This window comes from Macaca thibetana, chromosome 9 (assembly GCF_024542745.1).
Source record: "Macaca thibetana thibetana isolate TM-01 chromosome 9, ASM2454274v1, whole genome shotgun sequence".
In the NCBI taxonomy this organism is placed as follows: Eukaryota; Metazoa; Chordata; class Mammalia; order Primates; family Cercopithecidae; genus Macaca; species Macaca thibetana.
In genome coordinates this window covers 17,251,911-17,269,173 of record NC_065586.1, presented here as the reverse complement: position 1 = coordinate 17,269,173, position 17,263 = coordinate 17,251,911, and the positions used below count along the sequence as shown (strand labels likewise).

The 17,263-nt window shown below is 37.1% G+C and overlaps 2 protein-coding genes across 3 annotated transcripts in view; both read left to right on the top strand.

Annotated features, from left to right (window-relative positions):
* ST8SIA6 (ST8 alpha-N-acetyl-neuraminide alpha-2,8-sialyltransferase 6) overlaps nt 1-6,811 on the top strand; it is a 74,979-nt gene extending 68,168 nt beyond the window's left edge. For both annotated transcript variants that reach the window (XM_050805417.1, XM_050805419.1), the window contains exon 6: nt 1,297-6,811. In XM_050805417.1, the coding sequence (XP_050661374.1) occupies nt 1,297-1,765 (469 nt within the window). In that variant the 3' untranslated portion in view covers nt 1,766-6,811. The remainder of the gene's footprint in view (nt 1-1,296) is intronic.
* TRDMT1 (tRNA aspartic acid methyltransferase 1) overlaps nt 1-17,263 on the top strand; it is a 687,969-nt gene that overhangs the window by 504,414 nt on the left and 166,292 nt on the right. The window lies entirely within an intron of this gene.

The following is a 17,263-nucleotide window of genomic DNA, read 5'->3' as shown; positions in this document are numbered from 1 at the left end:
GTAACTGATAAGCATTAGTAATAGAATGTTTGTGCTAATAGTTATAGCATCTCTTGAAATAAAGTAAAATAAATATTGAACTTGCCTTTCAAAGCATATTTTCTAAACACTCACAATTATACTTACAAGGATACTAAGTTATTTAAATCATACATATAGTTACTACAATGTGTGGAGGAAATTTTCAAAAATAATCTATATGTATATCTATATTTGCATTTGGATATTTTAAGTCTTCCTTCCTTCCTTCCTTCCTTTCTTCCTTCCTTCCTTCCTCCTTCCCTCCCTCCCTCCATCCCTCTCTCCCTTCCTTCCTCCCTTTCTTCCTTCTTTCTTCCTTCTTTCTGTCCTTCCTCCCTCCCTCCCTTCCTTCCTCCCTCTCTTCCTTCTTTCCATCCTCCCTCCCTCCTTCCCTCCCTCCCTCCCTCCCTCCTTTCCTTCCTTCCTTCCTTCCTTCCTTCCTTCCTTCCTTCCTTCCTTCCTTCCTTCCTTCCTTCCTTCCTTCCTTCCTTCCTTCCTCTCTCTCTCTCTCTTTCTCTCTTTCTTTGTCTCACTTTGACACCCAGGTTAAAATGCAACAGTGCAATCACAGGTCACTGCAGCCTCAAACTCCTGGGCTCAAGGGGTCCTCTCACCTCAGCCTCCCAAGTAGCTGGGATTACAGGCATGCACCACTGTTCCCCAGCTAATATTTTTATTTTTTATAGAGATGTGGCGCGGGGTCTCGCTATGTTACCCAGGCTGTTCTCGAACTCCTGGCCTCAAGTGATCTTCCCGCCTCAGCCTCCCAAAGTGCTGACAAGCATAAGCCTCTGTGCCTGGTCTATTTTAGGTTTTCTAAAGGAAACTTATAATGAAATATGTGCAAAAGGTGCACGAATCATAAATGTGCAGCTCAATGAATTTTAAAAAATGTATTGATATGCATACTATGCTTGAAAAAATATTTTATCATTATACATTTGGAAGGTGTTTCAATAACAAAAAGCAACTTTAGGAAAAAATATCAAATAAGAATAAAAAGTAATACAAGAAATATCTGTTCAGTAAGGGTATAGCCCAGTAAGAAAGTAAAAATTGAAAGGATTCCAAGAAAGAGAGATGAAGATCTAGCCATTGATATTGATGTAATGCTTACTTGAATGAGTTTTCTGAGTCCACACTTTATCTGTTTTATATACAGTATACAAATTGTTCAGTTTTTTGGCCAATGGTAAATTCAGCTTTATGTTATCAAAACTGCTACTTTGATTATTATTCTTGGGATTACTATAATTTTTTTTTTTAATTTGGCAGATATGGGAACTTAAAGGAAAAAAGAGCCCTATTTCTGGAGGACATTGCAACCTATGGAGATGCATTTTTTCTTCTGCCAGCATTTTCCTTCAGGGCCAACACGGGTACCTCTTTTAAAGTGTACTACACGCTCGAAGAGTCCAAAGCAAGACAAAAGGTTCTATTTTTCCATCCCAAGTACCTGAAACATCTGGCCCTTTTCTGGAGAACTAAAGGTGTGACTGCATACCGCTTGTCCACTGGCTTGATGATCACAAGTGTTGCAGTGGAACTGTGTGAAAACGTGAAGCTGTATGGATTCTGGCCCTTCTCTAAAACTGTAGAAGACATACCTGTCAGCCATCACTATTATGACAACAAGCTACCTAAACGTGGCTTCCATCAGATGCCCAAAGAATACAGCCAGATCCTCCAACTTCACATGAAAGGAATCCTCAAACTGCAATTTAGCAAATGTGAAGTCGCCTAAACAAAGTATCTTAAAATGGGAATAATTTTAATATAATGCAGTAGGTGATTAACAGTGTCTCCAAACACCAAAGGAGGTGGCTACAGAGTATTCTAAGACGAGCCCCCAAATTTGGTTTGACCAAAGCTTCCCCACTCATTTTGCAATGATGGCAAGTAATTCAATCCTTCTAATCTTCATTTTTTCTCCTTGTAATTTGGACACCATGATATCTGACTCATACAAATTTTTGTAATTTATGAAAATTATTGACATGGCCTTTGGTGTGAGGTAGGAACTCAAAGAATATTTCTTTGTTACTATTTATGCCAGCCATCTCCACCTTCACCAGACCTATAATAAAAGCATGCTGTCTTGGACATCTCCTCTAAAGAGAATAGCTACATTACCAGTATCCATTGGATTTCTTTCTGTGGCAGGTCTCTATCAATAATATCCTTCCCATTTTTCTGCCTCAATGACTGCATACAAGAAAATTATACACTTAAACAAGAAATTCGTGATAATTCAGGAATGAAATTCTTCTGAGTATGGCAGTATGCCCGCTTCTGATTAAATTCACTTTTAATAGTAGCTGTGATGATATGTTGGTTGGATTTAAGCCATTTATTTTCCTCTTCTGTCTACATTTTTTCATCACTTCATAATTTTATTTTAACTTCCTGCCTCATTCTTACACCTTTTTCTCTCTCACTTATACGTTGTACTTCAAGGACATGAACGGTTACAATACCCAGTCTTTGTTACCTGTTGTCTTGTCTGTGGGGTCACTCATTCAATTTTGTTTTAAAATAATTCAATAACTACTTCATGCCAGGCCCTGCACCAGGCTTTGTGAGAGGGCGAGAAGGATTATTGTCTCTCATAGGAGAAAACAGATGTGCATATCATTAATTATGATAGTGTATGATAAGTATTATAATGACAAAAACTATGAATCAAGTGCTGCAAGGAACAGAAGCAGGGATAATTAAATCCATTTCAGTGGAATCTATTTCAGTGTACAATAGTCTCCCCTAATCTGCAGATATGGGAAGACCCCCTGTGGATGCCTGAAACCATTGATGATATTAGGAATATATAATTGATTAGTAAAGGTAACAAAATATACTGAAATAAATATACAATGTGGGGACTTTATATGCTATTTTAATAAAAATTACATATAGTTAGGACATTTAGAGCTTACTTAAGTTTTTTCCCCATATAATATCCTATCCTGACTTAAATATTTTTCTGTAGAACATCAAGACAGAATCTCTAGTGTCACTGATATGGATTTCAGAAATATTCCAAATGGCGTGAGATCAAAGAGCATAATGATACCCATGTTCCAGTAAAAACTTAGGCTAAAAAAAATGTTTGCGGGTTTTCTTTTGTGGAGAAAATTGTAGACATTTCCACATTAACACATCTGAAGTTTCTGGTTCGACAGCTGTGTTGCCATCCTAAAAGCATGTTTGAAATTTTACAACAATCCTACCTAGATTCACATTAGCCAAAAATCTTTGTGTAAACAGACACCCAGAGATTTCATTAAGTGTGTTATAGTCAGAATTGGTGGTAATTAATCTACAGATCTGCAAAATAGTGTTCATAGCTTTTCTTTTTATTTTGATCTTGGTGGAAAAACTTGCAGTAACTCACCATTACAGAGCGACAAGAACTGTGACTCATGTTTTATTATTTACATAGCTGATGTGGTGTATTGTCGATATCCATATTCTGTCATATTTAGACACATTCATTGTGACACATATAACATGTGCATTCTTTTTACCTTTTTCTCAAGTGGGTCTGTAGTTGTGATTTCACAACAGATTGGGGTTGTTGGGCATTACTTAGAACTTTATAAAATGCGATAGAACATGAATGTTGACAATATAACATATGGCTATATAAACTGTAAAACATAAGTCACAGGTCTTTTTGTTCTGTGGTAGTGAATTATTGCAAATTTTTCAAGAGCAAGGCAAAAAGAAAAACTATCAATTGCATCTTGTAGATTTGTAGATTCACCACAACCAAGTCTGACTGTGACACTGTGTGTGTAATCAGCATAGCTTAAATGTTGTTAGATCTAATGTGATCTTCTGCTCTTAAAGCCCAAGTACAACCAAGGGCAATGAGAATGGAAAGTCTGAGTTCTGGTACTAGACAAGAGTAGCACTTTAGGCTAGGCACAATGGCTCACACCTATAATCCCAGCACTTTGGGAGGTCAAGGTGGGTGGGTCGCTTGAGGCCAGGAGTTCGAGACTAGCCTGGGCAACATAGTGATAACCCCTCTCTACAAAAAACAAAAAAATTAGCTCAGCATAGTGGTGTGCACTTGTGGACCCAGCTACTCGGGAGCTAAGGAGGGAGGATCACTGGAGCCCAGGAGGCAGAGGCTGCAGTGAGCTGGGATTGTACCACTGCATTCCAGCCTGTGTGACAGGGTAAGACCCTGTCTCAAAAAAAAAAAAAAAAAAAAAAAGGAGTCCTTTAGTTAGGATTCTAGCTCATAATGCTACATACTGCCAGTTTCTAAGAGAAATACTAGCTTGCTTGATTCTATTTTCCACTTGTTGTTCAGCCTCATTGAGTAATGAAACAGAATAACAAGATTCCAATATAATTTTCAGCCAAATCTAAAGGCAAGGCAGAAATATTCATTTAAGTATATAGTCCATAGCACTCTGTGGTCCCCGCAAAGGGCTCCATGATCAATTACATAGTGTTAATTTTTGCACAGTATAATAATCCTCTAGCATCCTTGAAGTCTCTGGTGCTTTTCCCTTTGAACAAAAGGCAATGACAAACAGATCATGACTTTCACTAAAGGAGATTTCCCTCTTCATGTGAGTCCTAACCCAGTAACTGTGTGGGCTCTCAGCCAGGTAATCAGTCAAAAACTCTTTCTTTGAGGACTCTCTGTAGAATACAGAATTAAGCAGTAAATCAGACCTGTTTTTGCCTAAATTTTTCCTTGCTTAAAAAAAATTTACCAGTTAAGTATTATGTAATGTCAAGTACCCTAAATCAATCCAAGAATTAGGAAGCTTTGGGAAAATTGGAAAATTTTGTAGAAAACAGGTCCACTAACATCCTAAACAGCTACTGCGGAAGTATAGTTATGATGTGATATATAATATATTGTGACCTTCAAAACATTTTATTTATCTAACGTGACATGGAAACACATTGTTATGCCATTAAAAATTGGAGGCATTGTAGGAATTCATCTATCTGATGCACTTGATCTAATAAGATTATTTCTTTCTTTATACTAATAAAAAAAATCCACATGAGGCTGCTAGGAGTGTTTAAGATGTCCTATTTACATGTGGCTTCAGAAGGCTGATCCCATAGTGAGGAACAGTGTCACCAGTACCCTCCTGAGAGTGGAAAGGCAAGAATATTTCTCATGCTCTTTCTTATTTGGGGTCATCACTCTTCCAGAAGCATTCTTTTTTTCAATTAAAAAAAATGTGGGTGATATATGATAAAGATGCACCACTTATGTAATGGAGACAGGGCAAACCCTTTAGCAGATAGTATTGAAACACTGGCTCACTGCATGGAGAAAAATGCCTACATTGCACCATATAAAAAGTTGGACTCCAGAGGGATGAAAACGATGGATTAAAAAGAAAATTGTAAAGCTCACAGAAGAAAATGTAGAAGAATTATGTTTGAGATATGGGTGAGGAACTGTACTTCTTCGACATGACCCAAAAATATTTTTTAAAGAGTTGGGCTAAGAAAGGATAGTTATGACTATATTAAAATGAAAGATTTCTAGTCAGTGAATGACACCTTAAAGTTAATAGGCTGGGGACAGACTGAAATAGCTTTTAGTAATGCATAAAATTAATGACATTAATAGACATTCCAAGGAATTATAAATCAACAAGTAAAAGACAGGAAACTCAGTATAAAAATGAACAAAAGATAAGAATGTGATTTACAAAGGGGAAAACTGAGTAGCTAATAAGAATAGGAAATGATACTCAAATTTACCAGAAACCTGAGAAATGCAAATGAAAGTGAGATACTATATCCATTGCATTGGTCAAAATTAGTAAGGTCATGGTGGAAGTATAAGCTGATTGAATCATTTTGGAAAGTAACCTAGGAGTACTGAGTTAGTAAAATTCATCACATGTCTGTCCTAAAGTCCAGTAATTGCACTTTTGGATATACAGCCAAGAGAATTTATTCCGATCCGCACAAAAAAACAAGTACTAAGATATTTATTCCGTTATTGTTTGCGGTAGTAGACAATTGGACACACAGATGTCTGTTTCTTAGGAAGTCAGTGAACTAACTTGGCTGGATCCATGATATGGAATACAATACGGCAGTTAGAAGCAACTTACTGGACATATATAGAGAAATAAGGGTATATCTAAGGGTATATCCTTAAAATTTAGCGTAAAGAGAAAACAATTAATTAGTTTTAATTAATTAGCACAATGCCATTTAATTACATTAAAGCATATGCATGCATACATACAAACATATTCAAGGCTACGTGTCAAATACAAGAAGGGTACCCATTAAGAAGAGAGTAATCGGAGTGGGTTTAGGGATAAAGAAGAAAAATATACATGTTCTTATATTTAATACAGCAAGCCTTTGACATATATATTCTTATACTCACATATGATATTCTTATTACTACACAAATAAATATAGAAGCTGACTCAAAATGGTAAGTAACTTACATAAGGTTGCATTATATATAAGAGCAGAGCTAGTATTTAACTCATATGTCTGACTCTAAAGCCAATATTATTTCCATTATGCAATTATAAAATGAGAAGAAAAATCAGGATTATCCCATGTCATTGACATGTAATAAATAGCACATATTTACGTACATGCAGATACCCATGAAATCGTCTCTCCAATTAAGACAATGTGTATATTCATTACCCCAAAATGTTTTCTTGTGCTACTTTGTAATCCCTCCCTCTTCCTCCTCCCTGTCCATCCCACTCTGGTCCCCAGAAAATTCCTAATCTGTTTTTCTATAGACTAATTTACATTTTTACACTATAGACTGTTTACATTTTTTAGAATTTTATATAAATGGAATCTTACCATCTTTATTCATTTCTTGTCTTGCACTTTCGCTCGACATAATAATATTAAAATTAATTCATGTTGATTGTGTATCAGTAGTTTATGCCTTTATTTACTGAGTAGAATTATGTTATATGGATGTACCACAATTGGCTTATCCACTCACTTGTTGATGAACATTTCAATATCTCCTGGTTTTGGCTATTACAAATAAAGGTATCATGAACATTTTTGTGCAAGTCTTCTTGTGAACATATATTTTTATTTCCCTGGGGCAAATATCTAGGATTGGAATGACTAGGTCAGATGGTCCATGTATGCCTAACACGTTTACAAAACTACCATGCTGTTTTACAAAGGGGTTGTAACATTTCATGTTCCTATCAATAGCCTATGCCAGTTGCTCTTGCCTGACATGTTTGACAAAATTTGGTTTGAGCAGTATTTAATTTTAGACAGTCTACTGGGTACACAGTTGTATCTCTGTATCTCATTGGGATTTGGATTTTCATTTCCCTTATGATTTTTTTCATGTGTTTATTTGACTTCCATATATCTTCTTTGATGAAGCGTCTGCTGAAATATTTTGGCAATTTTTAATTGGATTGTCATCTTATAAGTGACTTATAAAAGATATTTATATATTCTAGATACAAGTCTTTTATTAGAATGTATTTTGCAACAACTTTCTCTGCCTTTTCATTTCGTTAACAGTGTTTTTCAATAGCAGAAGTTTTTAATTTTACTAAAGTCTAGTTTATTAATTTTTAAAATTTTATAGTTTGTGTTTTTGGTTTCAAACTTAAGAAATCTTTGCCAAACCCAAGGTAACAGATTTTCTCCTATGTTTTCTTTTGGAAGATTTATAGTTTGTTATATTTAAGCCTATGAGCCATCTTGAGTTAATTATTTTTCATATGTGTTCATAGTGTAAGGTAAGAATTAAATCATATTTTTGCATGTATCTGAACAGTTTTTCCAGCAGAATTTGTTGAAGAGATTTTTCCTTTGTTGTACTGCTTGGTTGAAAATCAATTGATTTATATTTGTGTTTATTTATTTGTAGACTCTATTCTGTTTCACTGATTTGTCTGTCGTTATGCCAATATCATACCATTTTTATTACTGTAACTTTATAAGTCTTGAGATAAAACTCCAATCTTAATTCTTTTTCAAAGCTGGTATTGGTTTTGTTTGTGTTTATGTTTTGCTTTTTACTATTCTGGAAGAATTTGCATAAGTTCAGCATTTTCTTCTTTACGTTTGGTAAAATTCACCAGAGAAACCATCTGACCTACAATTTTCCTTGAGGGAAGATTTTTAATGTTGAACAATTTCTTTAATAGATGCAGGACCATTCAGACAGTCTATTTCTTCTTGAGTGAGATTTGGTAGTTTGTGTTCTTCAGGAAATTTATCTTCTTCATCAGAGTTGTAGAATTTATCTTAATCAAGTTGTTCATAATATTCCCTTATCTGTTAATATTGTAGAGTCTACAATAATCCCCCTATCTGATTTCTCACATTGGTCATTTGCATCTTCTCTTGCCCCTGGTCTGTCTAGCTTGAGGTTTATTAGTTTTATTGACCATCTTGAGAACCTGTTGTCTGGTCTCTGATTTCTTCTCTGATCCTTATTATTTCTTTTCTTTAGTTGTATTTGCTTTTCCTTTTATAGTTTCCTAATGTCATTGATTTGAGATACCTTTTTTTAAACATGAGAATTTAGCACTATATTTTCCTCTAAGAACTGTTAGCTGTTTCCCACAAATTTGTATATGTCATGTTTTCATTTTCATTCCTTTCTAAATACTTTCTAACTGCCTTTTGAAATCTTCTTTGGACCAAGGGTTATTTGGAAGTATATTATTTAGTTTCCAAACATTTCTGATTTTTTTCATATGTGTTACTGTACATCATTTTAAATTAATTTCACTGTAGTTAGTGAATATGCTTAGTATGATTTAAATCCATTTAAATTTATTGAGACTGTGTTACAGACCAGAATATAGCTTTTCTTGGTAAGTGTCTTGTGTGCATTTCAAAAGAATGTGTACTCAGTTGTAGTTAGGTGGAGTGTTCTACTAATGTCAATTAGATCAGATTGATTGATGCTGTTGGTCAAGCCTTATCTTTCCTAATTTTTTTGTATACTTCTATCAATTATAGAGAGAAGAGTGCTACATCTTTGACAATAATTGTGGCTCTATTCCTTCTTGCAGTTCTAGCAATTTTTGCTTCATGTATCTTGAAATTCTGTTTAATATATGCATGAACGTTTAGGATTTTTATGTTTCCTTGGTCAATGACCCATTATTATAAAATGATCCTCTTTATCCCTACTGATATTTTTTCTCTAAAATCTAATTTGTCTGATATTATTATAGCCACTTCAGCTTTTTATGTTAGTGTTAACATATCTTTTTTAATTGTCTTACTTTTAAGTTGATTTTTTATATTAAAAGTTTTTTTAATTAACTGAATATAGTTGAGTTTTGCTTTTCTATACAGTCTGGGAATCTGCCTTTTATTTGGTGTTTTGTAATTAATGCCACACATTATTCTTATACATATATTGTAAACCCCCAAGACATTATTATTTTTCTGCTTTAAACTATCAGTTACCTTTCAAAAATATTTTTTTAAGGCTAGGCATGATGGCTCACGCCTATAGTACCAGCACTTTGGGAGGCTGAAAAGGGTGGATCGCTTGAGCGCAGGAGTTCATGACCAGCCTGGGAAATATCGCGAGACCTTGTCTGCACAAAAAATACAAAAAAAAAAAAAAAAAAACCAAAATCCAAAAAACAAAAAAGAAACAACCATTGTGGCACACACCTGTAGTCCCAGCAACTTGAGAGGCTGAGGTGGGAGGATCGCTTGAGCCCAGGAGGTCGAGGCTGCAGTGAGCTATGATCATGCTACTGCACTCCAGTCTGGGTGACAGAGTAGGGCTGTGTCTCAAAAATATTTTTCTCTTTTTAAAGAAAATAGTTTTTTCACTTTTTAAAAAATTAATTAATTTATTTATTAGTTTACCTTAAGTTCCAGGATACATGGGCAGAACATTCAGGTTTGTTACATAGGCATACATGTGCCGTGGTGGTTTGCTGCACCTATTAACCCGTCATCTAGGTTCCCTCCCCTCCGCCCCCAACCCCCCAACAAGCCCCGGTGTGTGTTGTTCCCCTAACTGTGTTCATGTGTTCTCATTGTTCAACTCACACTTATAAATGAGAACATGTGGTGTTTGGTTTTCTGTTCCTGCGTTAGTTTGCTGAGGGCAATGACTTCCAGCTTCATCCATGTTGCTGCAAAGGACATGATCTCATTCCTTTTTATGGCTGCGTAGGATTCCATGGTCTATATGTACTGTATTTTCTTTATCCCGTCTATCATTGATGGACATTTGGGTTGGTTCCAAGTCTTTGCTATTGTAAATAGTGCTGCCATAAACACTTCTGTAAGTGTGTCTTTATAGTAGAATGATTTATATTCCTTTGCGTATATACCCAGTAATGGGATTGCTGGGTCGAATGGTATTTCTGGTTCTAGATCCTTGAGTGATCGCCACACTGTCTTCCACAATGGTTGAACTAATTTACATTCCCACCAGCAGGGTAAAAGCATTCCTGTTTCACCACAGGCTCTCCAGCATCTATTGTTTCTTGACTTTTTAATAATTGCCATTCTGACTGGTGTGAGATGGTATCTCACTGTGGTTTTGATTTGCATTTCTCTAATGATCAGTGATGTTGAGCTTTTTTTCATATGTTTGTTGTCTGCATAAATGTCCTGTCTTGAGAAGTATCTGCTCATAACCTTTGCCTACTTTTTGATGGGGTTGTTTCTTTTTTTCTTGTACATTTGTTTAAGTTCCTTATAGATTCTGGATATTTTTTTGTCAGACGAGTAGACTGCAAAAATTTTCTCCCATTCTGTAGGTTGCCTGTTGATGATAGTTTCTTTTGCTGTGTAGAAGTTCTTTAGTTTAATTAGATATCATGTGTCAATTTTGGCTTTTGTTGCAATTGCTTTTGGCGTTTTCTTCATGAAATCTTTGCCCATGCCTATGTCCTGAATGGTATTGCCTAGGTTTTCTTCCAAGGTTTTATGGTTTTGGGTTTTGCATTTAAGTATTTAATCCATCTTGAGTTAACTTTTGGGTAAGGTGTAAGGAAGGGATCCAGTTTCAGTTTTCCACATATGCCTAACCAGTTAAGAAAAGAATTTATATTTACTCACATTTACCATTTCCAGTGTTCTTCATATTGTGTGTAGATTTAGACTTTTAATGATTATCATTTCTCCAAGGGATTTTCTTTAACATTCCTTATAGTGCCAGACTGCTGGTAATAAATTTTTTCAGCTTTTGTATGTTTGAAAAGTTTATTTCTTCATTTTCAAGTGATAGTTTTGCTGGCTTTGAATTCTAGATTGATGGCATCTTTCACTACTTTAAAGGTGTGCTGCTCTTCCGACTTGCATTGTTTTCAATGCAAAGTCTATTGTCATCCTTATTTTTTTTTTTTTTTTTTTTTTTTTTTGAGACGGAGTCTCGCTCTGTAGCCCAGGCTGGAGTGCAGTGGCCGGATCTCAGCTCACTGCAAGCTCCGCCTCCCGGGTTTACGCCATTCTCCGGCCTCAGCCTCCCGAGTAGCTGGGACTACAGGCACCCGCCACCTCGCCCGGCTAGTTTTTTGCATTTCTTAGTAGAGACGGGGTTTCACCGTGTTAGCCAGGATGGTCTCGATCTCCTGACCTCGTGATCCGCCCGTCTCGGCCTCCCAAAGTGCTGAGATTACAGGATTGAGCCACCGCGCCCGGCCTGTCATCCTTATTTTTGTTCCCAGATACGTCGTGTATCTTTTTGTTGTTGTTCCTTTTAAGATATTGCTTTCTACCACTAGTTCTAAGCACTTTTATTTTTATATGTAGTGGTGTCATTTTCTTTATGTGTTTGGTACTTGGAATTCTTTGAGCTTCTCATTAATAGATCTGTGGGTTTATAGCTTTCGTTAAATTTGGAAAGTTTTTTTGCCATTATTTTCAAATATTTTCAGTGTCCCTTCCTTCCCGTTTTAAGGGACTTCAATTACTCATACGTATGAAGCCACTTTAATTTGTTCTGTAATTCACTGATTCTCTGTTCATTTTTTCTGTGTTTTTCTTTGGAAAAGAACTTTGCAAAGAAAATTCTTTAGATAATTTCACTGATTCTCTCTCTGTTCATTTTATTTCTGCTTTTTTTTTTTTTTTCCTTTGGAAAAAGAACTTTCCAAAGAAAATTCTTTAGATAATTTCTATTATCTTTGTATACTACATAATTTCTATTTGGATCATTTCTGTTCCTATTTCTTCAACCTAACTAGTATTCTCTTTTGCAATGTCTAATTTTCCATTAATTCCAATCTAGTGTGTTTTTAATCTAAAACATTGTAGAAGTTTGATTTGTGCCTTTTTCTATCTTCCTTGTCTATTGTCTTAGTCCATTTGCACTCCTGTAACAAAACATCATAGACTGACTGGCTTACAAATAACAGAAATCTATTCTTTCTCACAGTTCTGGAGTCAGGGAAGTATAAGATGCAGGCACCAGCCTTGATCTAATGAAGGCCCACTTCCTGGTTCATAAATAACCTTCTTCTTACTGTGTCCTCACATGGCAAAAGGGCAGATGGAATTTTCTGGAGTCTTTTCAATAAGGGCACTAATCTCATTCATTAGATCTTTGGCTTCATAAGCTAATAATCTCCCAAAAGCCCTACCTTCCAATATCATCACATTGATGATTACATTTCAACATATGAATTTAGGGGAGACATAAACATTTAGTCTATAGCATCTCCATTTGACATGCGCTATCATTCTTCTATCCTCTTCAACACATAAAATACAGTTTTAACTCTTCTAATGTCCTTTTCTACTAATTTCATCATCTGTGTAATTCCTGGATCTGTCTCTACTAATTAATTTTCTTCTTATTATGGGTTATATTTTCCTGCTTCTTTGAATGTCTGGTAATTTTTTTTATTGAGTGCCAGACATTGTGAATTTTACTTTGTTAGATGCTGGATATTTTGATATTCTGACAAATACCTTAAAATTTATTCCCAAAGCATTTGAGTTACTTGCAAACTTAGAAACAATTTGTTTCTTTCAGAGGCTTACTTTTAGTCTTCATTGGAATGACAGCTGTGGTTATTCTAATTTTTTGGTATTTATCTTAGTTTTTTCTAGTGTCTATTCTAAATTTTTCCCACTCTCACACAATACCCTTGTGAGTACACTATGCCAGCTCAGGGTCACAGATGGCCAGAGCCTATTTGAGCAGCTTCAGGGCAAGGAGGGAACCAACCCTGGCAGGATGCCCTGGCATCAGAGGACACATTCATACCCACACCCCACACCCAGTATTCTCATTAGACTGCAACCATGTTGACACACCAATTCACCTAATGCGCACATCTCAGGTATATAGTGAGAAATTGGAGTATCCGGAGAAAATCCAGGCAGGTGTGGACAGAACATGCAAGCTCTACACAGGCAGTGGCCCCAGCCAGGAATTAAGGTTTTTTTTTTTTTTTTTTTCTCTACAATGTAACAAAACAATGTTGAATGAACCCATGTTATTCAATGACCTGCTGGGCAAAGTTGTCCTTTCTGTTGGGTAGGAGCATGAATTATTGCTGGTCTTCTAAGTTTCAGGAGATGTTCCCTTTGCTCCTTTGGGGTGACTTTTCTCAGACTCAAGTAGTGATATGATTTGGCTGTGTCCCCACCCAAATCTCATCTTGAATTGTAGCTCCCATAATTCCCCTGTGTGGTGGGAGGGACCCAGTGGGAGATAATTGAATCATGGAGGCGATTTCGCCCATACTATTCTCATGGTAGTGTAAGTCTCGTGAGATCTGATGGCTTTATAGGGGAAACCCCTTTTGCTTGGCTCTCATTCTCTTCTTTTTTCTGCCGCCATGTGAGATGTGCCTTTCACCTTCCACCATGATTTTGAGGCCTCCCCAGCCACGGGGAACTGTGAGTCCATTAAACTCTTTCTTTTGTAAATTGCCTAGTCTTGGGTATGTCTTTAGGAGCAGCATGAAAGCAAACTAATACAGGTAGTTTCCTCCCACACATGCACTGGTCAGGACTCAGTTGAAGACTAGAGGGAATCCTCTGCTGAGATCCGTGAAGCTGCCTCCCCTCTGCAGCTCCCTTGGTGTTCCAGGCTCCTAGATCTGTAACCTCTCTACTCCCAGAGACCTCTGGACCCTGCCGAGTTCCTCCTGCCTGTGCTGTAGCCTGGGAACCCTCCAGGCAGTGGGCTAAGCATCAGTAGGCTCACCTCATTTCTTTTCTCTTTCTTGGGGCTCACAGTCCTGAGTTGCCTGATGTCCAATGTCTGAAAACAATTGTTTCATATAGCTCGTCTGGTTTTCCTTTTTACATTTGTTTAGATGGGGACTAAATCCAGTCCCTGGTACTCTATCTTATTCAGAAGGAGAAATTACCTTCTGATTTTATTTTTATAGTGTTTGTCTCTTGTCTTTATTGGGGTTGCTACTAATATCTTCTAGCAGTTCTCTTTGCCCCTTTGAAATTTGAGCCTGTCTTCCTAGTCCCAAGATTTTATGTTCACTTTCAACTTAGACCACCAGAAGTCAGTGGGATCCCATGGCACTAACTCTATTAGAAGAAAGTTTTATTTTAATAAAAACATTTTATTGGCTGGGTGCAGTGGCTCCTGCGTAATCCCAGCACTTTGGGAGGCAGAGGCGGGCAGATCACTTGAGGTCAGGAGTTTCAAGACCAGCCTGGGCAACACGGCAAAACCCCATCTCTACTAAAAATACAAAACTTCTCCCGGCATGGTGGTGCATGTCTGTGGTCCCAGATACTTGGGAGCCTGAGGCACGAGAATCGAATCACTTGAAACCAGGAGGCAGAGGCTGCAGTGAGCAGAGATCACACCACTTGCTGTTGGTGGTATAGTGGTTAGCATAGCTGCCTCCCGCACCACTGCATTCCAGCCTAGTCAACAGAGAGAGAGTCTGTCTCAAAAAAAATTTTTTATAAAGTGCTTACTATATATTTGGAACCTGTATAAGCACTTGGCCTAGATTATCTTATCTTATTTAAACCTAAGTCAGAGTAGAGTTTTACTATCTACATTTTATAAATCTGAAAACTGAGGTTGAGAAAGGCTAAGAAACTTGCCCTAGGTTATATAGTTACAAACGTTAGGGGCAAGTTTCAAATTCTGATTGTGTGCCCAAAGCCCATATGCCTAAACAATATCTTGTACTTTCATTGTTGTTGATGGTTGAAAAAAATAACGTGTAAAATTTAAAAGTTCTGGAATTTTACCCATCATTATATTGGGTTTTTGTTTTTTTTAATTGCCTCGTTCTTTGTGATTGGTTCCAAATTGGTCAGGCTGGTCTCGTACTCCAGCTGCCTCAGCCTCCCAACGTGCTGGGATTACAGGCCTCAACTACTGCGCCCAGCCCACATGCCTATTCTTAACTGTTATTTTAACTTTTCTCAATTAAGGAATTATCATTCAAGCTTATACTATGAATTTTGTTTATTCTACTGGGTTTATTTTAAAGTTTAATTAATTTTGGAATTATCCAATATGTTGTACTCTGATAAATGAGTTTATTTTCTGGGCCTTTAACAGTGTGTGTGTGCGCGTGTGTGTGCGTGTGTGTGTGTGTGACATCCAGTAAAATACCACTGCATTATTATTCTATTCTTTGTCTTTTGAGGATCTCAAAGAGATTGAAAATCCTTACCTCAGCGATTATAGTGTTTCCCCTGGACGCTAATATCGCCAACCCATCTGATGTGAAAATGCAAGCAATCAAAAATCCAGGCTGTTAAACATTTGCTTAATTGTTCCCTAAGTTAGTAGCAGGTATTCAGTGTGTAGACAACCAACACCCCACGTCTGGTGTCCTTTATTAAAAGCTTGCTCTGTGTCGAGCGCTGTGCCTAATACTTTACATGTATGATCATGAATTATTGGAAGAATGCAATATAGCTATCCAGCTGATTTTCGCAGATAAAAACCTGGCTCAGAATGATTGGAGTGTTCTCAGCCACAAATATCAAAAAGCCCCATCAAATTCTTTACACTGGGTGAAATTCTTGGCTCACAGATCTGGCAGTCCAGAGATGGGGAAGCTTAACAGTTGCCTTCACCCTTTGGTTCTGGCTTCATTTCCCTGTGGCGTCTTAGCCCAGTTTAGCTCTGTGTGACGACTTCATATGACCCAGCCATCACATTACTGGATATATACCCAAAGGATTATAAATCATTCTACTATAAAGACACATGCACACATATGTTTATTGCAGCGCTATTCACAATAGCAAACATTTGGAACCAACCCAAATGCCCATCAATGTTAGACTGGATAAATAAAATGTGGCACATATACATCATGGAATACTATGCAGCCATAAAATAGAACGAGTTCACGTCCTTTGCAGGGACATGGATGCAGCTGAAAACCTTCATTCTCAGCAAACTAACACAGGAACAGAAAACCAAACTACACATGTTCTCACTCATGAGTGGGAGTTGAACAATGAGAACATATGGGCACAGGGAGGGGAACATTACACACCTGGGCCTTTTGGGTGATGGTTGGCAAGGGGAGGGACAGCATTAGGAGAAATACCTAATGTAGATGACGGGTTGATGGGTGCAGCAAACCACCACGGCACATGTATACCTATGTAACAAACCCGCACGTTCTGCACATATATCCCAGAACTTAAAGTATAATTTAAAAAAAAGAAGAAAAATAAAACTGGTCCTAATTTAAATACAGGTTCCAGCCCACTCAAGAGGAGGTGCCAACACTTCTTTTCCCTGTTGACAAAATATTCCTCCCATCTCCACGGCCCAGTAATAACAGTAAATAGGCTTCCTTGTCTATACATGCCAGAGGCAATTACTAACGTTAATTTTTTTTTAAGACCAGCGTTCTCCCTTTGTCAGCCAGGCTGGAGTGCACTGGTGTGATCATGGCTCACCGAAGCCTCGAATTCCTGGGCTCAGGCAATTCTTCCACCTCACCCTCCTGAGTAGTTAGATCCACGGATGTGTACCATCATGCCTGGATAATTTTTTGTTTTTGTAGAGATGGGGTTTCACTATGTTTTTCAGTCTTGAACTCCTGGCCTCAAGCCATCCTCTCTCCTCAGCCTCTCAAAGCATTAGGACTACAAGCATGAGCCACCACACCTAGCCAATTAATAACATTTTTATGGTGTCTAGGAAAACTTAAGAAAACATTTCTTTGCTTCTTGTTTCTTGTCTGTCTTTTCTATGTTTTGAGAAGCTGCTAAAAATTCCACACCATTTCTAAATAAATCTTAAGGTCTGATAAATTTCCAATTCTTTCAGTTTCAT